Raw genomic sequence first — 26,244 nt, forward strand, 5'->3', positions numbered from 1 at the left:
TCCAAAGGGCTCATGATGGAAAATGCTCTCCACACCCAGAAAAAAAAAACATACTATTTCTACTCTTTTTGGTTTTTACTTTTTTGAGGTTTTTCCCTTTAGTTCTGATTCTTCTTTCACAACATGACTAATGCAGAAATATGTTTAATGTGATTGTAACATATTTAACCTATATCAGATTGCTTTATGTCTTGGGGAGAAAAGAGGGAGAGAGAAAAATTTGGAGCTCAGAATCTTATAAAAACAAATGTTGAAAACTATCTTTGCATGTAACTGGAAAAAATAAAATACTATTAAAATTGAAAAAAAAATAAGGATTTGACTTCCAAATTCTATCGCTCCCTCCCTCCCCACTACCTTCCCTGGGGTGGTAAGCAATCTGATAATAGGTTATACATGTGCAATCATGGAAAACATTTCCATATTAGTCATTTTGTATGAGAAGACTTGAACAAAAAACAATAATGGAAGAAGGAAAGTGAAAAGTGATATGCTTCTGAATGTATTAAGATAATATCAGTTCAGGGGCAGCTAGATGGCGCAGTGGATAGAGCACCGGCCCTGGAGTCAGGAGTACCTGAGTTCAAATCCGGCCTCAGACACTTAACACTTACTAGCTGTGTGACCCTGGGCAAGTCACTTAACCCCAATTGCCTCACTAAAAAAAAAAAAAAGAAAAAAGAAAAAAAAAGATAATATCAGTTCTTTCTCTGGAGGCAGATAGCATGTTTTATTGTGAATCCTTTGGGATTGTCTTGGATCATTGTATTGCTAAGAATAGCTAAGTCATTCACAGTTGTTCATCATACAATATTGATGTTACTATGTACAGTGTTCTGATTCTATTCACTCTACTTTGCGTCAGTTCATGTAAGTCTTTTCAAGTTTTTCTGAAATAATCCTGCTTGTCATTTCTTCTTACTCAATAGTATTTCATCATTAAATCCATGGGAAATAATGATAATAGCTAGCATTTATAGAATGCATTAAAGTTGCAAAGTGGTTCGAATACAATATCTCATCTGATTCTTTCAATAACCTTATGAAGTAGGAGTTATTATTATTATTATTATTATGTCTATTTTACAAATGAAGCAACTGAGGCCTGAGTGGTTTGATAACTTGCTCAGGACCAAAGCTAGTAGGTGTCTGAAGCTGTGATCAAACTGATATCTTTCAGACTCCAATTCCAGTGTTCCATGCACTGCACCTCCTAGATTTAGGAAATACTACTCATCTTTTTTCCAGGGTCATATTTGGAATATTAACATTAAACAAGTTATATCACTTGGAACTATCTCTCCCAATGCCATTTCTAGATACGCTGAACTTAAGCAAAGATTAGTTTTCAAGAGTTGGTTGGTACTGAAGTGGTACTAATTCAGGACCTGAGGGTTACTTAGCTAGGTGTCCAAAAGAGCTAGCTAAAAGCCCAAATTAGAATATTTTTTTAATTTTTTAATTTTTTTAGTGAGGCAATTGGGGTTAAGTGACTTGCCCAGGGTCACACAGCTAGTGAGTGTGTGTTAAGTGTCTGAGGCCGGATTTGAACTCAGGTACTCCTGACTCCAGGGCCGGTGCTCTATCCACTGCGCCACCTAGCTGCCCCCAAATTAGAATATTTTAATAATACTGTTCCTATCTTAAAATCCAAGCAGAATAAGTGAACAATTAACTTCTTTAAAATTTTCAATGATGTTTCACATGAATAAATTGTATTTGCATTAAGTGAATTTTTTCCTCAATCCTGGACTTTAAGAAAAAATGTTTATTTTTCATTTTTTTGACCAGATTGTATACTGGGAGAGGCTACTGATTCATAAGTATTTCTCTCTTTTTCAGTGTCTTTCTCGAGAAGCAGGTGGACACATGAGCATTCAGTTTCTTGGTACAGTGGTAAGTATGAAAGTATTACTTTTATATGTATTTTAAAATATATAACATAAAAATAGGGTCGGTAGCAGTATAAATACAAATAAACCCAGCTTTGCCAGGTTTTCCTCTTATCTTTGAAATTATATGACTGCATAAAGTATGCATTCATGAAAGGAATTTCATTGCTAAGATTATTTTAACTTTCTTCAGTGAATCAAAATAGATTGCAAAATTGTCTTACTCGGTATGTAAATTAATTTCTCATATTTATTGTCTTTTTCTCTCCCTCTCATGTAAACTTGTGAAGGGTGGTGGAAGGGAGGGAGATGAGAGGGGAGAGAAAAAGAGAGAGGGGTGTGAGGGAGGGAGGGAGATAAATGAATGTATATAATGTTAATATTACAAACAGGAAATATTGAGTTAACTAGTTTGACTAGTTTTTTTTTTTTAATTTCTGTGTGTCTCCCTTTACTGAATTTTAAAGGAATCATTTAGCACACACCTTAATTTTTGTAGGAAATAACCAATGAAAGAAGACAGATTAGGAATTATTTGGACTTTGAACTGCATTCATCTTTAATTAGTCCGCCGTTAAGCATTCATCTTATCTATCACTAACAGGACTAGACACTTTCCTAGGCAATCTTGGTCACCTGATTAAGGATAAAAACTTAGGTATTTGTGATCATTATGATGCATGTCCACTAGTGATACCAGAAAGCATTCCTGCTCCTCTGGGGGAGTGCATGGCATGATGCTGTCTCCTATACAGCTCTGTTCTTAGGGAAAGATAAGGATATGAATTGTACTTCTTGTGACTTCTTTCTACCAACAAAGCACTTTTGCTTTTATTATCTTATTGAGGCCTCACAGCAAAGCTGTGAGGTAGTTGGGACACTGATTACTGTACTAACACTGTAACAAGAGGGAACTTCAGCTTCCGAGAGATTCTATAGCTGCTTGAGGGGATGTGGCCAGTAAGTGGCAGAGCCAAGCCTGAATGCAGACTGATGCTTCCTGGTCCAGTGCATCAGATCGATTGCCTTCTGCCATGGTGGCTGCAGAAAGTATGGCAGAATCTTAGCAGCCACACATGCTGCTCCTCTTCATTTAACATAGATCTCTTGAGTCTGTTTAGCTGTCTAATTAGCGACATGATATTGAGTGAGTCTCTTAAGCTTTTCTCTTTTCTTTCTCTTTCTCTTAAAGTGGAAGCCTGTGATACTGGTTTTATAGACAGGCACCTGAGGCAGTGGGGGCATTATACAGGCCTCTCTGCTTTTCTTTCACCTTTGTGTTCTTTAGTCTGCTTTCCCTACTAAGGCTTTTTCCATCTTAGCTATGTGACCCATAGGCCTCTAGGGGAGGGTCAGCAAACTTTTTTTGTAAAGGGCCACATTGTAGATATTTTAGGCTCTATGTGCCACCAGCAAATCAAGGTATTATATAGGTACTTATAAAAAAAGAGAAAACAAATCACAGGGTTTTTATTGATGACATTCAAAATATGACAATGAAAATGGATTGCCATTATTTGGTGAACAGGTCTACTAATTAGTAGAATGGAATTCGTTTTTGGAAGATAACATTTTGCTTAGGGTTTGATGTTAGTGTTCCCTATCATCCCAACCTTATTTCAGATTTTCATCTGTTAATGCTTATCTGTAAAGAGATTTTAGGTGGTTCATTCTTTTTTTTTTGGTGGGGCAGTGAGGGTTAAGTGACTTGCCCAGGGTCACACAGCTAGTAAATGTCAAGTGTCTGAGACCAGATTTGAACTTGGGTCCTCCTGATTCCAGGGCCGGTGCTTTATCCACTGTGCCACCTAGCTGCCCCCAGTAGTTCATCTTTGAAAATGTCTTTTCACACAGATAGATACTACCAAATATTGATAGCAGTCCAGGAGTATGTTATTTCATTTGAGCATATTCACACCTTGGGCATTTGTAGAATTCTATTAGCTTCTTCTTTTGATAGTTGTGTGTGAGGTTTTTTTGTTTGTTTTTTGTTTTTTGCTTTGTAGGCAATTGAGACTGAGTGACTTGTCCAGGGCCATACAGTTAATAAGTGTCAAGTATTTTAGGCCAATTTTGAACTCAGGTCCTCCTGACTCCAGGACCAGTGCTTTATCCACTGTACCACCTAATAACCCCAATAGTTATCTTTTAGCATGTCACAAAATTATAAATTAATCACTTCAAAATTGAAGGTTAGTTAAAAGCTCCTTAATTGCATAATTAAAAGGATTTTGGAATTTGGTACTTCTATACTTAAATTTCTTTTGTACTTGCATCAAAAAAAAGCTTCTAGAACTGTAGTTTGAGCATAGAAGTTATGTCCACTGTACATAGGTGAAGGAATGGAGATCTTGTTTCTCGTTTTAACTTTTTTTGGGGGGGGGTTGAGGCAGTTGGGGTTAAGTGACTTACCCAGGGTCACACAAGTGTCTGAGGCCAGATTTGAACTCAGGTCCTCCTGAATCCAGGGCCGGTGCTCTATCCACTGCACCACCTAGCTGCCCCCCTTGTTTTAACTTTTGACAGCATGGGGAACTATATAAAATAAACTTGACATTACTTGTGATTTAAACAGTGTTAGTTGTTGAATTGAGTTAAGTTTTACATATAAATGCTCTTTTGCCTTATAATTTTAGGTCAAATTCATTAAGAAACAACAAGTCTATAGTAAAAGCTAAATTTCCAGAGCTGTTGGGTGTTCAGGAATAGTGGTTGAGGGCGGTTCTTCTCATTCAGAAACATTTCAGGCTCAGACCTGAGCTCAAAATTTCATCATAAACTTTTTTTCCTCTCTTTTAATTTTGATACAATGAGTATACTCCTGGTATTTAAAAAAAAAAAAGAAAAGAAAAGATGTCCCAGTATGACAAAAGGAATGGTACTTGAGGCACTGTTGAGGTTTAACGGCATCCCTGTGATATGTAGTACACTAGGCAAAAATACAAATGTTTGAGAGAGCCACATATAGTTTCTGTTTAAAACTACTCAACTCTGCTATTGTACCATGAAAGCAGACATAGACAAGACGTAGACGAATATGCCTGTGTTCCAATAAAGCTTTGTTTTAAAAATGTAAAAACCATTCCTAGACCATTGAAAAACATGTGGCAGCCCAGATTTAGCCCATGGCTTGTAGTTGGCCAACTTCTGTTCTAGTGTCACCGTAGATTTTGGCTTAACTCCATTAGTGACACTCAGGGCTAAAAGATTGCTTACCCTCTACCTGAATGCCAATCCTGATATCTTTTCTGACTCATTATGATATTGTGAGAGTTGGACTGGAAACCAGGAAAATCCAGGTTTAAGTTCCACTTCTGTTCCGTTTGTTAACTGTTGAATAAATCACCAGCATCTCATTTTGTTTTGACACACAACCTAAACTAATCACCGCCCTGAATCAGGCTGACCCACCCCCCAGAGTTAGATCAGTTTCAAGAAAACCTGCTGTAGAGCTTTCTTCTCTTCCCTCCATCTCACTTTTTGTTTTGTTTTGTTTGTTGTTGTTTGTCCTTTGTATCAGAAGAACCATGACATAGAGATGATGTCATGACCTGCACTGAATTGGATTTAAGTGAGAGTGCTGTGCAAGGTCATTGACCTCACTCTCTCCTCCAGAGCATACCTGGGTACAGTGGCAAGAAATAGATCAGGACTACTGGAGATGTCCTGGGTGTTTAAGGCCATTGGGGCCAAGTGACTTACCCAGGGTCACATGGCTACTAAGTGCCTGAGGTGAGATTTAAACTCAGGTCTTCCTAACTTCAGGGCCAGTGCTATAGCTACTGCTCCACCTAGCTGCCCTCTCTCACTTGGGCATTTACCTTTACTAGCCAGGGGACACAGTTTAAACAAAAGACATTTAATCAAACACCATAGCAAATAAAAGTAAAAGAGAAGATTCCTCCTGTGGACATACTAGCTCATAGTTTTTAGAGTTGGAAGGGACCTTAGAGGTCTTCTGATCTAACCCTTTCATTTTACATATGAAGAAACCTGAGGCCAGGGAGGTTGTCACTTGCCTAAAGGCTCAAATAGAAAGTGGCAAATCTGTTGACTTGAACCAAGAGCTTCTGTCTATAAAAGAGAGCTCTTTCTTTCCACTGCACCCGTCTACACCTAGTGGATGCAATTTCCTCTGTTACCATAGTAATTGGGAAGTATGGACAAATAAGAAAACATGTGACTAGGGACCCTGCCTGGAGGGCACACTGCCCAGGAAACATGCATAGAGGCACATCCCAAGTTCTGAAGGAAAGGAATATGCATTTATTTAGCACCTACTATGTGCTCATTACAAATATGATCTCATTTGGTCCTCACAACAACCCCATTAAGGGTAGGTGTTATTATTATCCCCATTTTACAATTGAGAAAACTGAGGAAGACAGAGTTAAATTTGAACGCACCTTCTTCCTGACTCTAGGTCCAGCTCTCTATCCTTTGCACCACCTAGCATTTGGTGGGCACAAGCACAACCTGTGTGAATAGAGTACTTGTATGGCCACCGCAGCTCACAGCTCTGAAGCTATAAAAGTGTGCTAACGCCCTCTGGGTACATGGTCTCTTCTGTTCTTATGGTCTCTCCAGATTATGCCATCTTTGGCTGTGCATTATTTTGCTGGTCGTTGTTAGGAATCTCCACTGGGTCCATGGTCTCAGAGCTGCTTCTGGTCTACGTATTAGCCTCACTTTTCTCAAGTGTAAAATAAAGAAGGAGGCTTGTTGGGCTAGAAAACCTCCAAAGTTCCTTCCAGCTGTAAATCTTTGATCCCATTATCTTAGAGGCCACACGTTGTATGTTTATTTATTTATTTTGTGGTTGTGGCGAGCAATTGGGGTTAAGTGGACTGCCCAGGTCACACAGCTAGTAAGTGTTAAGTACACACTGTCTGAGGCCGGCTGATTTGAACTCAGGGTCCTCCTTGAATCCAGGGCCAGTTGCTTCTTTCCACTTCGCCACCTAGCTGCCCCACATTGGTGGTTTAAACCTCCCATCTGCTTAGTAAGAAACCGCCTCCTGCTAAGGGCACGTTAATGGCACTGTTAGTGGTCCAATCTATAACTGTCTTTTGACTTGGATCTGGATCCAAAACTGCACTTGGTTGTCCCGGCCAGTTATCTAACTCATTATGTAGGGTTATAAATGCTTCTTAACCTTCTACGATCCTCTTTGGATTGGTGTGCAAATTAATTAAACAAGAACCAAAGCTAAGTAAATTTAGGTCATTATTCTCTATCCTCCTTGGGCAGATTTTTGTCTTTATTATGAATCTTAGGGTGGGAGAAACAACCTTGCCTTTGGTTACTCTCATTTATACATACACATACACATATACATATGTATGCACATGTTTTATTGTTTTACATGTGATTTCCCAAACAATCCCCATCCCACTACCTCCACCCATAGAATTTTTCATATAACATAGAAATATAGTTAGCAAAAGAAACCAACAGATTTGCCATGCCTCATAATATACACTTTACCCCCTCACATATAGAACACTACCTCACTTGATCACTGTATTAATCAAAGTTCTTTTATCTTTCAGTATTGTTTTATTATTGTATTGAGTATATTGTTCTTCAGATTAAGCTTATTTTTCTCAGCATTAGTTCTTCCAGGTTTCCTGAATTATTTGTGTTTGTTGTTATTATAGTACAATGATATATTATTTTAATCATATACCACAGGTTTTTAATCTGTTGCCCAGTTGATAGATACCCACTTTGTTTCCACTTTTCTGGCAGTTAGAAAAAGGACTGCTATAATGTTTCGGCATATATTGGGATTTTTCCTAATGTCTTTGACCTCTTGGGGTTATATCCCATACAGTTCAGTAGTGGATTTTCTTTCTGTCACATGAACAAAGAAATTTAAATATGTTCCTTTTGGTGGTACATAGTAACAAGGAATTGTTATTCTAGGATACATCAAACACTTTTAATAAAAAAAATAATTCATGTTTGTGGAAAAGTAATTTACTATGATGAAAATCCTGCATTTAATAGTATGTTTTTATAGTCATAAAAATGAAGAGAAAAACTAAATGGAATTTATACTGGATGTGCCTTGAAGTATAGGCAGGGGCCCTAGTAAAGCTGTTGGAAAACTGGCCCATCAGACAGAGTGGAAAGAGCCTGGTGCCGAAGGTTAGTATGAGATAAAAGCAAGATCTTAGAACCAGAGATTCACAGGATCTAAAAAGAGGGCTTAGGAGAGTACAAGTTCTGCCTTTTAGGATTTGTGTTGGGGAGGAGTAAGTCAAGCTAGACAAGGTAAATTTAATATATTTGTCATACTCAGAGGCTTAAAAACTGATATGCTGGCCCCGGCCAGTCTTACCTTCCATGGTGATATTGCCGTTACTAACTTCCATTATAGCTATAGAATACCAGGAGCTCTCTCTCAGTGTTTCCCACCTTTGTTAACCTCCATGGGAATTTATGGAGTAGCAGACAGTCATCTGAGTTCTTAAAAGTTGTTGTTTTGTTATATTTGGTCATTCTGCAGTCAAGTAGCACATGCCCCCAATACACTAGAAAACCCTAGTAAAAATTGTCAAAATATTCACTAAAACAATCAAAAACAGTACCCCAACATTCCAAAGCTGGGAGAAAGCAGTAGTTAAGAGTGTAAAGATATCACCCTCCTGGGGCGGCTAGGTGGCTCAGTGGATAAAGCACCGGCCCTGGATTCAGGAGGACCTGAGTTCAAATCTGGCCTCAGACACTTGACACTTACTAGCTGTGTGACCCTGGGCAAGTCACTTAACCCCCATTGCCCCACAAAAACAAAACAAAAAAGATATCACCCTCCTTCCCTAGAAAACTCAAACTAGTTCTCTTTCCTAATTTATTACTGACATGCAAAGTTTTTTCCTACAGTATTATAATACTAAATCTGGAGTTAATAAAGACCTGGATTTGAATTCTGCCTCTGACATTATATCATTGTAGAACCATCAGCAAATGACATAAGCTTCTGGATATGTAAAATGGGGGTAATGCCTATAATAATTATTTTATAGAACTATTAAGAATTATTCATCAAATGAATTTATCTGTGAAGTGCTTTGCAAACCTTAAAGTCATATATAAATGTTAGTAGGTATTATTTCTCATAATGATAATCACCAAAAACCAAAAGCAGCAAAACTATTTGCATTTCCCATGGAGTTTAGGGATGGCCCTTTATTGGTCTGATATAATAGTAGTAATAAAAAAATGCATCACAGATTCATGATTTGTCAAAATAAAAGTATCTACCTCTAATCTACATTTGACCCTTTTGAATGCTTATTGTGATTATGTCTCTTGAGATATCATACACTAATAGGTTTTCCTGATTATCTTCTTCCTTAGGTAGTTCCATTGTCTTTTTTAACATAACCATTAAGGTCATGTCATGCTACTAATAGAAAAAAATGGCTTCTTAGGCTTCCATGGGATGGGGGTGTTCCCTTATTTTGAGTTTCCTTGTGAATAAGATGCTATAGCCATCATAAGGGAGAAGGGAAAAAACAATGGAGAGGACATTTTTAAAAGGAAATTATCATTTTAAATAACTCATGATAATTTATAGCATCCATCTGTCTGCATTAAGTTCAAGGTTAGAGCAGTTCCTAACTTATCCTTCAGCTTTTTTTTTTTTTTTCTGTTGAGTTTAATTTAACTGGTAATAAAGCTTTTCATTTGTGAATGTTGTGTAAGAAGGAGCAGTCAGGGGCAGCTAGGTGGCACAGTGGATAAAGCACAGGCCCTGGATTCGGGAGTACCTGAGTTCAAATCCGGCCTCAGACACTTGACACTTACTAGCTGTGTGACCCTGGGCAAGTCACTTAACCCCCATTGCCCCACAAAAAAAAAAAAGAAGGAGCAGTCAAAGAGAGTTCTCCAAGAGATGTGATGTCTCCCAGGAGAAAGCCAGCTTGCAGTGCACTTCAGAAGATGGAAGAGCAGTAAGAGGGTCAATTCTAGGATGGAGGAGTGTTCACTAGCAATAGAGGAGCGGTCCAGAGGACAAAGGGAAATGAAGGACAGAGAAGAATAGGGTTTGGGAAGGATGAGGACTGGACTGCATAGGAGGAGGAGAGATAGGAGGAGAAAGGCATTTTTTGGGGGGGGTGCTATGGGGTTAAGTGACTTGCCCAGGGTCACACAGCTAGGTAAGTGTCAAGTATCTGAGGCCGGATTTGAACTCAGGTACTCCTGAATCCAGGGCCAGAGCGCCACCTAGCTGCCCCGAGAAAGGCATTTTTGAATGGGAAGGGCTAAGATTGTTTGCTTGATAAGAAACATATCAATTGTTATCATCATCAACAAACATTTATCAGTCAGCTGAACTAATAGTGGTCAATGCTTGGAAAATCAGGGAAAAGTATACAAAAAAGTCCCTCACCACCAAGAATTTACTCTGAGGGGTTCAGTGACCAGGGGTTCAGTGACCAGCTGAAACTGCATGATCCTTAAGTATTCCACAAAGTACATACACCAGGGCAAAATCCTTTTTTTTTTTTTTTTTTTTTAGTGAGGCAATTGGGGTTAAGTGACTTGCCCAGGGTCACACAGCTAGTAAGTGTTAAGTGTCTGAGGTCGGATTTGAACTCAGGTACTCCTGACTCCAGGGCCGGTGCTCTATCCTCTGCGCCACCTAGCTGCCCCACAAAGTCCTTTCTAATCCAAAGGCAACCTGGGAGGGGAAGTAGGAGGATCACGGAACCCTGGAGCAGTATGTCCTGGAGATGGGCGCCTGGTGCAAAGCAACTCTCACTTCTCCTAAATCTGTCTCTAATTCAAACTAATATTGCATGCCACTTTTCTATTTATTTTTTTTTTGGTAGTTTGCTTTTTGTTAACAGAAAGGAATGGTGGGTACTTTATTTTAATAGTTTTGTACCATTGCTGTCTATCGCATTCACCATGAGTTTTATTACTCTTTATTGTAGTCATTGTATTTATTGTCCTTTTGGCTTGCTTTTCTGGACTTTTTATGATTTAATATAAAAGTCTTCTGCTGTTTTTCTGAACTCTTCATTTTCTTTTGTTCAGTTGGTTTTTTGGTGAGGCAATTGGGGTTAAGTGACTTGCCCAGGGTCACACAGCTAGTAAGTGTCAAGTGTCTGAGGTGGGATTTGAACTCAGGTCCTCCTGATTCCAGGGCCAGTGTTCTATCCACTGTGCTAACCTAGCTACCCCTGAACTTTTCATTTTAAAATATTTGCATTACAGTATTCCATATACCACAGTTGTGAACATAATACACGTTATAAATATTTTTGTACCTGTATGTATTTTCTTGCTGTCATTCATTTCCTGGCGAATAAATCAAATAATGAGATTGGCGGGTCGAGTGCTGATTGGTTGGGTAACTCTTTTTAAGTAGCATAAATTTTAAATGAATCCATTCATCAAGCTTTGCTGTTTTCCCTATCAGGGTGGGACAGCTTGGGAGTTGGACTGAAGGAATGAAATAGTAAGATTCAGATTGGAGATGAGCAGGGTGTAGGAGGTCAAGAATTTGAGAAGGAGGGTGGGAGGCGTGTGGGGGGTAGAGGCTTAGGGTCTAATGTCAGTGACTGAAGGTTCTAGAGTAACATGAGAAGGAAAGTGAGTTGAGAACAAAACTGGGGAGAAATATAAAAAGAAAATAAATATGACAGAAGCCATAGAGGAAGAAACTGAAGAAAAGGAAAAGATGATCAGGGATGGGAATTTCAGAGTCGCAGTGTCTTGAAGGTAGAGCAACTATAAATGATGTTGAACTCTAACATATCAGCTCCTTTGTAAATAAATGAAGCAGTGGAGATATGGATCATAGTAGCTGAACAGTTTAATTCCTTAATTTAATTTAATTCAATTCCTGTGAGGAGAGGATATTAGAAGGATCCTCAGTATGGATGAAAAAGTCTACAAGATGAAGTCAGGGGAAAGGTGAGGGGGAAGACTATATATCACATTAAAAGGGTGCATGAAGGAGTGTCCTGGAAGTCAATAGATGACAGTGACAAAGACTACTAGGTCTATTTCCAAAGGTGATTAGGGAAAAAGGAAAAGAACCTATATGTTCTAAAATGTTTAAAGCCCCTCTCTCTGTGGTGGCAAAGAACTGGAAATTGAGGGGATGTCCATCAATTGGGGAATGACTGAACAAGTTGTGGTATATGGTTGTGATGGAATACTTCTATACTATAAGAAATGATGAGGTCAGTGATCTTAGGAAAACATGGAAAGACTTGCTTGAAACAATGAGGAGAGGGGCAGCTAGGTGGCGCAGTGGATAAAACACTGGCCCTGGATTCGGGAAGACCTGAGTTCAAATCCGGTCTCAGACAACTTGACACTTACTAGCTGTGTGACCCTGGGGAAGTCACTTAACCCTCATTGTCCTGCACACCCCCCCCAAATGTAAAAATAGGGGTTTCAGCATGGGGGCAGCTAGGTGGCACAGTAGATAAAGCACCGGCCCTGGATTCAGGAGGACCTGAGTTTAAATCTGGCCTCAAACACTTGACACTTACTAGCTGAGTGACCCTGGGCAAGTCACTTGACTCTCATTTACCCCCCCCCCCGAAAAAAAAATCCCAAACAAACAAAAAGAATGACTTTGAATGAATAAGTTATTTTGGCTGTTATAAATATTCAAATTAACAATAAAGGACTCATGAAGACTCTATATGCATCCGAGAGGAAGAACTGATAAATATGAATAGAATAATTCTATACACACACACCCCTATTTGTGTCCAATGGTAGCGGGGGGGGGGGGACTGAGAACAGAAGGGAAAAAAAAAAACAGAAAAAAAGTTAATTTATATGATGACTTTATTATATATTTAAAAGGATTAGCTTTAGATTTGTACCATAATAGATTTTCAGTTTCATGTGTAATCTTTTTTATTATACTATTAATGGAAATGCTTGTTTTATTCCATAAATTAAAAATAAAATAAATAAATATGGGAAAAATTATTAAGTAAACTGTTTATCCTCATAAGCCTAAAGGTTGTCAAGTGATGGTGAGAGAGCCAAAGTGTACTTCATAGCAGAGAAGAGTAAGGAGTATGCTAGTACCATAGGATGGTAAGAGGAGGCGGGGAGGGGGGTGGATTGTCCAGCATTAGAGAGTTAAGAAGATGTTATTAGAAAGCCTGGTTTCAGTTAATAAAAGGAAATGGAGGGGGGCAGCTAGGTGACACAGTGGATAAAGCACCGGCCCTGGAATCAGGAGGACCCAAGTTCAAATCTGGTCTCAGACACTTGACACTTACTAGCTGTGTGACCCTGGGCAAGTCACTTAACCCTCATTGCCCCACCCCAAAAAAAAAAAGGGGAATGGAGAGAGTGAAAAGTGAAAGGATAGAAGATGAAAGAAGTTTGTTAATTCTATATGACCTATAGTCAAGGAGTGGCTAGGGCAGGACAGACACAGGCTATGGGGAAGTGGGTAGATATGAGAGGTGAGAGCTGACTTGGAAGGAGGATAAGGCTCATCTTTTTTTTTTTTTTTTGCAGGGCAACAAGGGTTAAGTGACTTGCCCAGGGTCACACAGCTAGTAAGTGTCAAGTGTCTGAGGCCAGATTTGAACTCAGGACCTCCTGACTCCAGGGCTGGTGCTTTATCCACTGCGCCACCTAGCTGCCCCTAAGGCGCATCTTTAGGGTGATGCCTGTGGACTATAGGAAGTTTAAATGTCATTGAGAAGGAGCTGTTAGAGATAGTCAAAGTAGAGTACTAAGGAAGCACTTAGTTATGGCGAAGCCTGGAGAATGAGGCAGCCCTGGCTGTATAAAATCAGTCACAGTCAGCAAGTGTGTATGTGTCTTATGTGTCAGGCATTGTGCTAAATGCTGGTGCTACAAAGAAAGGAACAAAAACAGTCCTTGTTTTCAATATGCAGATAAGATGTATATGTGTGTTTATGGATATGGATATGTGTATACATACATGCATACATATATATATATATGTATATATATATTTATGAAATAATTGGTGGGAGGCACTAACTAGCATCACAATGGATTAGGGCAGACTTCTTTTTTTTTTTTTTTTTTAGTGAGGCAATTGGGGTTAAGTGACTTGCCCAGGGTCACACAGCTGGTAAATGTTAAGTGTCTGAGGCTGGATTTGAACTCAGGTCCTCCTGACTCCAGGGCCGGTGCTCTATCCACTGCACCACCTAGCTGCCGCCCCCCCCCCCCCAGGTAGACTTTTAACTAGGACTTTGACAATAGCAGAGGTAAGGAGGGAGAGCATTTCAAGCATGTGAGATCATCAGTGAAAATGCATGGAGTTGTGAGCTAGGAATGTCTGGTTCAAGGAACAGAAAGGAGGCCATTGTCACTGGATCATAAAGAACTTGGAGGGAATCAGGAAGCAGCCTTGAGTGGCGGTGGTCCAGGTGGAAGAGGGGTGCAGGCTCATGGGAGCTATCAGCCCAGTGAAACAAAAATTTTGTTTTCTGGTTGAAGGGCAAGTAGGCCTCTGTTATTTACAGACCAGAGCACAGGCCAGGCAAGTGAAGAACCTGCCCCACTCCTTAAATCATACCACCTTGGACTCCCTGAGGCTTGGGACAGTGCAGCCTGGAAGCGGTGCCACACTTTAAGAAGGAGTTAAAAGTCAAGAAATAGGTGGGCAACATGAACAGAGAAAGATGAGGACCATAGAAAGTTACTTTTGCGACAAGGAAGATCTAGGTGCACCCTCAGAAGAGGATAGCAACGTCAGGGCTCCTATATCCAAAGCTTCCAAGAAAAATATGAATTGGTCTCAGGCCACAGAAGCTTTCCAAAAGGACTTTGAGGGGCAGCTAGGTGCCACAGTGGATAGATAGAGCACCGGCCCTCGAGTCAGGAGGACCTGAGTTCAAATCTGGCCTCAGACACTTAACACTTATTAGCTGTGTGACCCTGGACAAGTCACTTAACCCCAATTGCCTCACAAAAAAAAAAAGACTTTGAAGATAAAGTAAGAGAGGTAGAGGAAAAAAATGGAAAGAGAAATGAAAGTGATATAGGAAAGTCATGGGAAAAAGGTCAACAGCTTGAAAAGCCAAATGGAAAAGCTCTCTGAAGAAAATAATTGCCTGAGAATTAGGATTGAACAAATGAAAGCTAATGACTTTATGAGAAACCAAGACACAATAAAGCAAAGCCAAATGAATAAAAAAATAGAGGGCAATGTGAAATATCTTCCTGGAAGAACTTGAAAGAAGGGAAGTATTCAAGTAAAAGAAGAGTGGAAAGTTTTTGGGGGGGCAGTGCAGGTTATGAAAAAATTTGAATGCCAAACAGAATTTTATATTTTATCCTGGAGGTAGGTGATAGGGAGCCAGTGGAATTTATTGAATTGGGTGGGGAAAGGGTGGGAAGGTGGGAGAAGGTAGGGGATGTGTGACATCATCGGACCTGCTTTAGGAATATCACTTTGACAGTTGAGTAGAGGATATACTGGAATTGAGGATAAACTTGTGACAAGGAAAATAAGCAGCAGGCTATTGTAATTATCCAAGTTTGAAGTGATGAGGGCCTGAACCAATGAAGAGAGGAGCCATATACAAGAAATATAGAAGGTAAAAATGACCGGCCTTGTCAATCTATGAGACAGAGGGAATGAAAGAAAGTGAGGAGTCAAGGGTGGCGTCTAGGTTATAAGCCTGGGTGATTGGGAGGATGATATTCTTGTTGTTTTTGTTTTTGTTTTTTGTTTTTGCAGGGCAATGAGGGTTAAGTGACTTGCCCAGGGTCACACAGCTAGTAAGTGTCAAGTGTCTGAGGCTGGATTTGAACTCAGGTCCTCCTGAATCCAAGGCCAGTGCTTTATCCACTATGCCGCCTAGCTGCCCCCAGGATGACATTCTTAATATTAATAGGGAAGAGGGGGCGGCTAGGTGGCGCAGTGGATAAAGCACCGGCCCTGGATTCAGGAGGACCTGAGTTCAAATCCAGCCTCAGACACTTGACACTTACTAGCTGTGTGACCTTGGGCAAGTCACTTAACCCCCATTGCCCCGCAAAACAAAACAAAACCAAAACAAAAATATTAATAGGGAAGAAAGAGGAGAAAAATTGGGATTTCAGTTTGGGGCATGCTCAATTAAGATATCAGCCTGTGGACTTATCAGGTTGAGGTACCCAGGTAGATAATTGGAGATGTGAGACTAAAGGTCAGGAGAGAGCAGATTTGAGAGTAGCTAGGTGACACAGGTGGATAGAATCAGGAAGACTTAAGATCACTCCAGCCTCAGATACTTACTAGCTGAGTGGCCCTAGACAGTCACTTAACCCTGTTTGCCACCATTTCCTCATCTCTAAAATGAGCTGAAGAAGGAAATGGTAAACCATTCCTGCATCTTTGATAACAAACTCCTGAAACAGGGTCACAAAAGGGGTCACAAAACATTGGAAGTGACTGAACAACAACAAAAGTAGATTTGAGAATCATCTCCATAAAGATGATAATTGAATCCATGGGAGCCTATGAGATCACCAAGTGAAATAATATATATGACAGAGTGCTATGGGATAGCCGCTGTTAGCAGGCAAGACCTAGATAAAGATCTAGCAAAGGAGAATAAGGAGGAGCAGACTGGGAGAAGGAGAACTGAGACGAGTTGTGTCACTAAACCTGGAGACAGAAAGAGGCAGAGAGAGAGAGAGACAAAGACAGAAAAATTAAGAACTCATAATCAACTATAAATATTAAGCCCCTTCCATATGTCAGGCACTGTGCTTAAATGCAAGGATAAAAACAAATAATAATAAAGCAAAAGAATAGTCCCTACATTCCAGAAGAATCACCGTCTAATGGATGAACAATATGCAAGCACTATGTACAAAGATAATATACAGATAAATTGGAAATAATCCCAGAGGAAGGTCTGAGATTAAGAACTGGCGAAGCCCTTGAGATTGGGAGGATGGTGTTACCCTCTATAGAATAACATACTAGGGGAGGTGTGAGGGGAGAGGGATAGCATTTAGAGGAAAAAGCTAATGAGATCTGGTTTGGGATATATTGAGTTAAGATGTCTACTGGGGGCAGCTAGGTTTTGCAGTGGATAGAGCACCAGGCCCTGGATTCAGGACGATACCTGAGTTCAAATCGGCCTCGACACTTAACACTTACTAGCTGTGTGACCCTGGGCAAGTCACTTAATCCCATTTGCCTCAATTAAAAAAAAAAAAGATGTCTATTGGACATTCAGTTTGAAATGTCAGGATGACAGTTGGGAGATGTGAGATTGGAGGTCAGCAGAGATTGTCACAATAGGTAAATTGAGAATCATCAGCATCGATATAACAGCACAGTGCCTGGTACATATTAGGTACATAATGAATGTTTAAAAGATTAATTGATCTAGATAATTAAAGTTCGTGGGAGCTGATGAGATACTACTATACCTCCCGGTTTTGTAGGAGAGCACAAAAAAATTCCTTGGAGTCTGAGTACTTTTTTTTTTTTTTTTTGGTGAGGCAACTGAGGTTAAGTGATTTGCCCAGGGTCACACAGCTAGTAAGTATCAAGTTTCTAAGGTCGGATTGAACTCAGGTCCTCCTGAATCCAGGGCTGGTGCTCTATCTACTGCACTACCTAGCTGCCCCCGGAGTCTGAGTACTTTTGACTGTGAACCAAATTTCTAGAAGTCTTCCAAAATATTTGTTGTATAACTTTTAAGTTGCTGATCTTTTCTTTTTACAGTGGTGGTTTATTGTATCATATAGTAATCTCCCACAGGGAAATTAAAGACTTTTAGACAGTTACTTGGCCAGATAAATCTTTACTTGGCCTATTACATCTCACAATGGGAACTAGCATATTATTAATGCTTTTAGATTACAAAGATTAATATTGTATTTTAATTATATAAAATAAATGTTTAGATATAATTTAACTTTAAAAATCATGTCTTGTGATTGAGGGGAAAGCATTTCTCATGTTAGTCACTCTTTTCTTTGAAACAATACATGTCGCTCCAAAAGAAATATATATGGTGCTTTTAAACAGCTTTCTGATGGATGTATGTTTGGCATTTACCCAAATACTATTTAGGAAGAATTAATTTATATTGCTTTGAAGCTTAACCAGGGATTTTAATGAAACCAAATCACACTGAAGTTTTATAAGCTAATTTTAATCACAAAATGTACATTTTAAATTAAGTTTTTAGTGATAATAAATTTGCTTTATTTCTTATTAGCTCTGAAAGCTTGAGTAATACCATCAGCAGAATAAACATGTTTTACAAAGATTTACCATTAAGAATGCTATTAATATGACCCTTGATACTCTAAGACAATTAGATTTCAAAGCGAGCATTTAAGATGTAACAGCGATTAATGACAACCATCGAAAACAATTTTGAACTCCATCAGTTTAACTCAGGAGGGTAAACTTAATATGATAATTTATCTAGTTGAATTGTATCAGCTTAGCAGGAAAGTATGTAAATATGTGACCCTTACCTAGCTTCTAAATGGATGCTGTGCTGATAGATTTATCAGTTCCATTAAAGAACTTTAGGGAACTTTGGAATTTCGCAATTGTTCCCTTGGAGCTGGAAACCAACCTGATCTCATACTGGGACCATTCTGGTCTGCATATTTCCATAATTTGCCTTTGCTACTAATATGACAGCAAGACGCAAATAACTGTTTCTAATAATATCAGATGGAGTTGTGGAGGATAGCATTTTAATGTAGTAAAAGACCTCCCCATGGGATTGTTATTGCCACTATAGAACAGCAGTTACACAGTTGCAACAATAGTCTCTTAATTGATTCGTTTAATTAGCAAGAGATGAAGCTTGCGCTGCATCTTGTCATCTGATCACAGTCTGCTACCAAAATTTACATTCATACTTATATATTTATGAGTATGATCATTAAATTATATATTTTCCTGAAAAATCCTATGATACATTGCATTGTAATAAAGCAGATTTGGGAACATAAACCATTAGAAAGGTCAGATAACTGATTTTGACAGGTGGGAGGGGATACAGCTTCTGAAATTTGTTCTTAGATTTTTTTTTCCATTCTTATTTTTATGAGAAAGAAACAGATGACAAATAGTAGGATATAAGGGTTTACTCTCAAAAAACCAACTGCCAGAATGATGTCATGAGGTATGTATGTATTCATTCTAATGATTTCTACCTGTTATGTCCTTAATTTTATTTACTTGCCTCCTGCTGTCATTGATACAATAATCCTTCCAGCCTTTTCCCTTTGGAACCTCTTCCTCAGAGAACACTGCTCTATGGGGATTTCCTTTGGACCTCCTTCCCTTTTCTTTCCTTCTTTGGCACTGCTGCTAGGAGGAACCCAACTCCCTTTACTATTCTTTCCACACACTTTGACTTCCATCTGTCTTTTCATTTGGGTGGTTATTAAGACTTGTCCCTCCTATCCTGCTCTTTTCTTTTTCCATTCCCTTTGGAGGGAGTGTCAGCATCTTAGATATTGTAAAGATTTCACAGAAGTACCTGAGCAGCAATCCCTTTCCTTTGGCTGCACTCGAATTACCTCTCTTTGCTAAAGGTACTTCTCTCACTTGGGTTCTGGTTAACCCCAATCATATTCCTTTTAGGCCCCAATTCCAGCACAAACTGAGCTTTGAATTCTATTACAAGGTTCTGGGCTGAGGAACAGGCCAACCAAATTTTTCTTTTCTACCAATTACTTATGCTGTACAGGCCATAAATTTTGCTTTCACAGTTCTTTTTCATCTCTTAAACCTGCTGGCATATCCTTCCATAGTTCCTAGTTCTCTTGGGAGTCCACAAGGTTCTCTGCCTCATCAACTTTTGATTAATTTCTCTTTGTCTTTCATTATTTATTCATAATTATTCAAACTGGATATTTAGATTATCAGGAGACAATATTCCCTTTTGCTATTAATATTTTTACTGTTGGTTCATCTGGTCATGATCAAGGTTTTTAACTGTATTTTCTGCCTCTAGAGATCTTAGCTAATTTAAGTCTTTTTTTCCCTATATTCCCTTATTGCTCACTGTCCGACTCTTTCCTCTTTCATGGTGGTTCCCCCAGGTGCTAGGTGTCAAAGCTGTCAGCCTACTTCATGCTGTACAATTCAGTTTTCACTAGCCTCAGTCTCTATCCCAAGTAATTTTGGGGGCAATGGAATTTACCTCAGTCCCTTTCCTTCAGACCTATGTAACCTGTATACATACAGACACATATGCTGGCACACTGCCTCAGTTCCCTCTCTTTAGTTCTCTGGCTAAATATTGCTATAGCACAGCAGGGTGCCACACTAGCTGCTCTGCCATTTAGATGGGTAGAGGTGGGGAATAGTTGAGTTCTGTTCTTGTTGCCTCGGAATGGTAGCATGAGATCAGAGGAGGGGTTGGTTGGAAGCAGCAAGGTAACAGCTGAATGAATCCCAGAGTACAGGCTTTGAATCTGGTTGTACGGCCATGCCAGAATTTAGGCTCTTGGGGAGAAGGGTGCCAAGTGAGTTTAGAAAATAGCCTTTGGGGCAGCTAGGTGGTGCAGTGGATAGAGCACCAGCCCTGGAGTCAGGAGGACCTGAGTTCAAATCTGGCCTCAGACACTTAACACTTACTACCTATATGACCCTGGGCAAGTCACTTAACCCCAATTGCCTCACTAAAAAAAAAAAAAAAAAGAAAATAGCCTTCTCTGCTGATAGTTCATCAAGTTGTTGTTATCGCATTAGAATTCTTGTTATCTTAGACTGTGGAGACATCTGCAATTGCTTTACAGCTTGCATATAATTATTATTTTGTAGAGGCTTAAGGGGTCATGAGAATTAGAAAAAATCTCTAGTTCTTCATCTTGTTGGTCACATTCCCTGGAAATACACCATAAAATAGCAATATCCTTTCACAGTGATTAAGGAAGTATTGAATTGAGTTTATTATGGTTTTAGTGTTCTGTGTTTTATTAAGCCTGATGTGAAAATTGATCAATATTTATATTAGTATAGTAATATCATCTTTGCATTTAACTTCGCTGTTATTGGGGGGCAGCTAGGTGATGCAGTGGATAAAGCACTGGCCCTCGATTCAGGAGAACCTGAGTTCAAATCCGGCCTCAGACAGTTGACACTAGCTGTATGACCCTGAGCAAGTCACTTAACCCTCATTGCCCTGCAAAACAAAAACAAAAACAAAAAAACTTCACTGGCATTCAACTATATGTTTTTGCTTCATGAAATTGACCAACCCAGCCCTTAGAGTCTATACTTATCTTGAAGTTACTGTTCATACTATTTGACTTACCTTATGTACATTATTCTCATATTCCAGAGGTTATTCTTTGAGACCTGCTGCAGAGGGAAGGTAGTTTGACTTAATGGGATTTTCTTTGTATGTACTTATTTTAGGGACTAAATATATGACTCCAGTATAACATCTTATATTTATGCATAGTGCTTTGTACATTTTAAAAGCATTTGTACACACATTTTTGCACCCTACTCTGTAGGGCATTTTACAGATAGGATAATTGAGGTTGAGAGAAATGATCTTCCAAAGATTCTAACAGCTCATAAGTGAGAGAATTGGACTAAAATTCATTTCAGTTCTCTCTTTAGTTTCTCTCTGTTCTTTTCATTATGCTACATGATATCATTATAATCCTCACTAAGAAGAATATTAAATTAACTGGAACATCATATTCCCTAATCATTTTAAGCAAGCATTTGTCATTTTTAATTTAGATAAGTTCTTAAAATCTTTTAATTCCCTTCATTCATATTTTTGCATTTAATTTAGAGAGCTATAATTTAAGAATTCTGAACTATGAGAGTACAAGTAGAATTTATGACAAAGCACTAAGGACCCTCTAGAGAACCTCAGAAATATAACTTTATATAAATTATGTCTTTCAATATTTATGTGACTTGATAGTAGCAAATAAGCCAATAAAAATGTTAAAATGTTAATTTATTTTAAATAACAATACATGTTCAAATATTTTATATTAACATAAATATCATTTAATGAAAAATAACTTTTCTCCAAAGGTTAGTGGGAAGAATAACATTGTTTTATATATATTTGCAAATTTCATTACTATCAGCCTTGATAGAAGACAACTGTATTCTCCTATCTGTTCTATATTTAATATTGTGTGCTGTTATTTTGGTTGAAGTATATGAAGAAAATTCAGCCTCACACAGATATTATTTGGAAAAGGGAGAGAGGTACTTTAGAGCTTTTTTTATATAATTGTGAATATTCTTCTTTGATACTTCACCATTTAGAAAGTGTTGGTTTACTGCATGAAAATAAACAAATCTTCCAAATCTTGACACACTTCATTATGCAACATCACATTAATAAATTTTTTATATTGTAATATCAAAACCTTTGCTAATATCACCACTAGTTTTATCAGAAAAGTAAGTATTGGGAAGCTATCAAGCTCACAGTGATGGATACAGGTTTTCCAAATTTTTAATGTTTTTGAAAATTCAACTTGAAATCTCAAATTTTATAATTGGAAACAAAAACTGTTAGTTATTTTCCTGAAGGACAGGTTTCATTCATTTTTTTTTTATGTGAGGCAGTTGGGGTTAAGTGACTTGCCTAGGGTCACACAGCTAGCCAGGGTTAAGTGTCTGAGGCCAGATTTGAACTCAGGTCCTCTGACTCCAGGGCCTGCGTTCTATCCACTGTGCCATCTAGCTGCCCCTCATTCATTTTTTATAAAATGTCTGTCAAATAGTCATCTGAATAACCATAGTTTGTCAGCTATTCTTTTAAGAATGGCTGCTGAATTTATAGGCAGCTCTTTTTGTGGTGTCAAAGCATTGGAAATTGAGGGGATGCCCATCAATTAGGGAATGGTTGAACCAAGTTTCGAACAAATACGGGAATACTATGTGGTGTAAGAAATGATGAGCAGGTGGATTTCAGAGAACCTGGAAAGACTTACATGAACTGATGCTGGGTGAAGTGAGCAGAACCAGGAGAACATTGTACACAGTAACAGCAACATTGTGTGATGATCAACTATGATAGACGTTAGCTCTTCTCAGCAATACAATGATCCAAGACATTCCAAAAGACTCATGAGGGAAAATGCACTCCACAGCCAGAAAATGAAACTATGGAGTATGAATGCAGATCGAGGCATACTATTTTCGCTTTATTTTGTTTTTTCTTTCTTGTGGTTTTTCCATTTTTGTTCTCATTCTCTTCACAACATAACTAATACGTGAATAGTTTCTGTTTGTAAGGTGGCTAAGATTCTAGCTAGACTGTCTAAAAATCCATGAGTGGTCGCCAATAACTAGAAGCTTTAGCAAGAGTTTAGACTTTTAAGCATTTATTAAGGAGCATAAGAATTTGGTGAGGAGAGAGAAAGAGCCTATCTATCTCAGGGAGCCAGCATTTCTAGCTCCACTCCCTCATGAGGTCCTGGTGAGAGAGAGAGAGAGAGCGCGCGAGAGAGCGTGCACCAGTGAGTGCACGTGAGCTCCTCGCCCCTTCTTTGTCCCACAAGCCTCCTGTGAAAACCGGAAATATCCCATTCCACCCATACACAACTCCAAGGCTAATTGGCTGGTAGCTTGATCGACAATACCCACGAGCAAATGTCACTTCCTGATACCAGGAACTGACCTTTGGAGCCGACTGCTTGTCCTCAGATGCCTTCTCCTCATGTTGGAGCTTTCCTACAGCATCTCTCCAGCACGGGGCGTCAATCCAATTTCACATATGGAAATATATTTGACATAATTTTTACATTATAACCTGTATCAGATTGCTTACTGTCTTGGGGAAGGGGGAGGGAACAGAGAAGGGAGAAAAATTTGGAAACTCAAAATCTTAGGAAATGAATGTTGAAAACTATCTTTACATGTAATTGGAAGAAAAGAGAAAATATCATGGGCAGAGAATGGCAGCGCCGAGTAGCACAATGGACATACAGGGCCTGTAGTTCAGATTCCATCCTTAGACACTTACTACTATGTAACCCTGGGCAAGTTACTTAACCTCTGTTTGTCTCAGTTTCCTCACTATAAGACGGGGATAATGAGGATCAAATTATATAATATTTTTAAAGTGCTTAGCATAGTGCCTGGCATAGAGTAAGTGCTATATAAATGCTATATTTTTGTTATTATTAATATTACCGGTTAAAGTTTAAATTGTTCCATAAAAAAATGGTTAGATCCACTTTCAACTCAATCACACAAATGCCTTTCCTTGAGACAACCATCATATTTAAGTATGCCGTAAAAATCCTTTATGTATACTTCCCATTTTGTCACACAGAATATTGAAAAGATGTGTACCCAGCATCGATTTATAAAATTAATCATTTTTATTTCTTCATCAAGGGTATTCGTTTTTAATAGTATTTTATTTTATTTTTTCAATTACAAGTAAGATAGTTTTCAACATTCATTTTGTAAGATTTGAGTTCTAAAATTTTCTCCCTCCCTCCTTTCCTCCCCCCTCCCCAAGACAGCAAGCAATCGATACAAGTTGTACATTACCAATCATGTTAAACATATTTCCCACATTAGTCATGTTGTGAGAGAAGATAAGAACAAAAGAAAAAGCCACAAGAACAAAGAAACAATAACAAAAGTGAAAATAGTCTGCTTCAAATCTGCATTCAGACTCCATAATTCTTTTTCTGGATGTGGAGAGCATTTTCCATCATGGGTCTTTTAGCATTGTCTTAGATCACTGTATTGCTGAGAAGAGGTAAGTCTATCACAGTTGATCTTCACACAGTGTTGCTGTTGCTGTGTACAATTTTCTCCTGGTTCTGCTCACTTCACTCAGAATCAGTCCACTTAAGTCTTTCCAGGTTTTTTGAAATTTGCCTACTCATCATTTCATATAGCACTATAGTATTCCCTTACATTCATATACCACAGCTTGTTGACCCATTTCCCAGTGATGTCATCCCCCTCAATTTCCAATTCTTTGCCACTACAAAAAGAGCTGTTGTGAAGATTTTTATACCTGTGGGTCCTTTTCTCCTTTTTATCATCTCTTTGAATATAGACCTATATGCACAGTTTTATTAGTCTTTGGGGCATAGTTTCAGATTGCTCTCCAAAATGGTCATCAAAGATATTCTTAAGTGAAACTAAAACCTTTTTTCTTTTTTTAAATGTTTAAATTAAAAAAATTTTTTTTCTTGCGGGGCAATGAAGGTTAAGTCAGTTGCCCAGGGTCATACAACTAGTAAGTGTCAAGTGTCTGAGGCCAGTTTTGAATTCAGGTCCTCCTGAATCCAGGGCTGGTTCTTTATCCACTACACCACCTAGCTGCCCCTTTTTTTCTTTTTTTAATCATAAAAGTATTTTATTTTCTAGTCTTACATGTAGGGATAATTTCAATATTTATTTTTAAATGAATTTTTTTGTGTGTGTGAGGCAATTGGGGTTAAGTGACTTGCCTAGGATCACACAGCTAGTAAGTGTTAAGTGTCTGAAGCTGGATTTGAATTCAAGTCCTCCTGACTCCAGGGCCAGTGCTCTATCCACCATACCACCTAGCTGCCCCTCAATATTTATTTTTATAAGAGTTCTAGTTCCAAATTTTTCTCCTCCCTTCCTTTCTTCTCCCTTCCCAAGACAGCAAGCAATCTGATAAAGGTTGTATATGTACAATCACATTAAACATATTTCTGGGGACAGCTAGGTGGCGCAGTGGGTGGAGCACCAGCCCTGGATTCAGGAAGAGCTGAGTTCAGATCTGGCCTCAGACACTTGACACTTACTAGCTGTGTGACCCTAGGCAAGTCACTTAAGTCTCATTGCCAGCCCCACCCCCACCCCCCCAAAAAAATTCTGCTTTAGTCATATTGTGAAAGATGACTCAGAACAAAAGGGAAAAACCTCTAAAAAGAAAAAACAAAAACAAAAAAAGTAGAAACCATATTGACCTTTTAAAATTAACTGTAGTGGCATCGCAGTAAATAATATAGTAACTACTAGTAAAGGTTGGTGCCATTGCATTGATCTGGGTAAGGTATCACAGTTTTACCAGTATTGCTTTTGCATTATCAGTGCAAATGCTAGCACATTTGTTTCAGGATAAACCATGCCTTTCAAAACAGTTATTCAACACTTGGAATATTTTAGCACCATTTGTGTTTCTTTCCAAGCATTCAGATAAAATATCTTCCTCATTGAGCAGTTGGTGCTGATGCCAGTGAAATCCAGGCAAAATGGCAAGTCTAGTCAGGTATGTAGATTCATTTATTTGTAAGCAAAAGTATAATTCCATAGATGAGATACTTGCTCAGTCTTCATTTTTGCTGCTAAATCTTTAGTTTACAAGTCTGGAAAACTCCACTATACACTTTTTAAAAACAATTTTTTTTA

At 38.6% G+C, this 26,244-nt stretch overlaps 1 protein-coding gene across 1 annotated transcript in view; it reads left to right on the forward strand.

Annotated features, from left to right (window-relative positions):
* Positions 1–26,244, forward strand: part of PCCA (propionyl-CoA carboxylase subunit alpha) — a 496,164-nt gene that overhangs the window by 399,745 nt on the left and 70,175 nt on the right. Inside the window, 1 exon segment of the mRNA XM_043998838.1 lies at positions 1,843–1,896. Within this exon segment, the coding sequence (XP_043854773.1) occupies positions 1,843–1,896 (54 nt within the window).

The sequence above is a fragment of the Dromiciops gliroides genome, chromosome 3 (assembly GCF_019393635.1).
Source record: "Dromiciops gliroides isolate mDroGli1 chromosome 3, mDroGli1.pri, whole genome shotgun sequence".
In the NCBI taxonomy this organism is placed as follows: domain Eukaryota; kingdom Metazoa; phylum Chordata; class Mammalia; order Microbiotheria; family Microbiotheriidae; genus Dromiciops; species Dromiciops gliroides.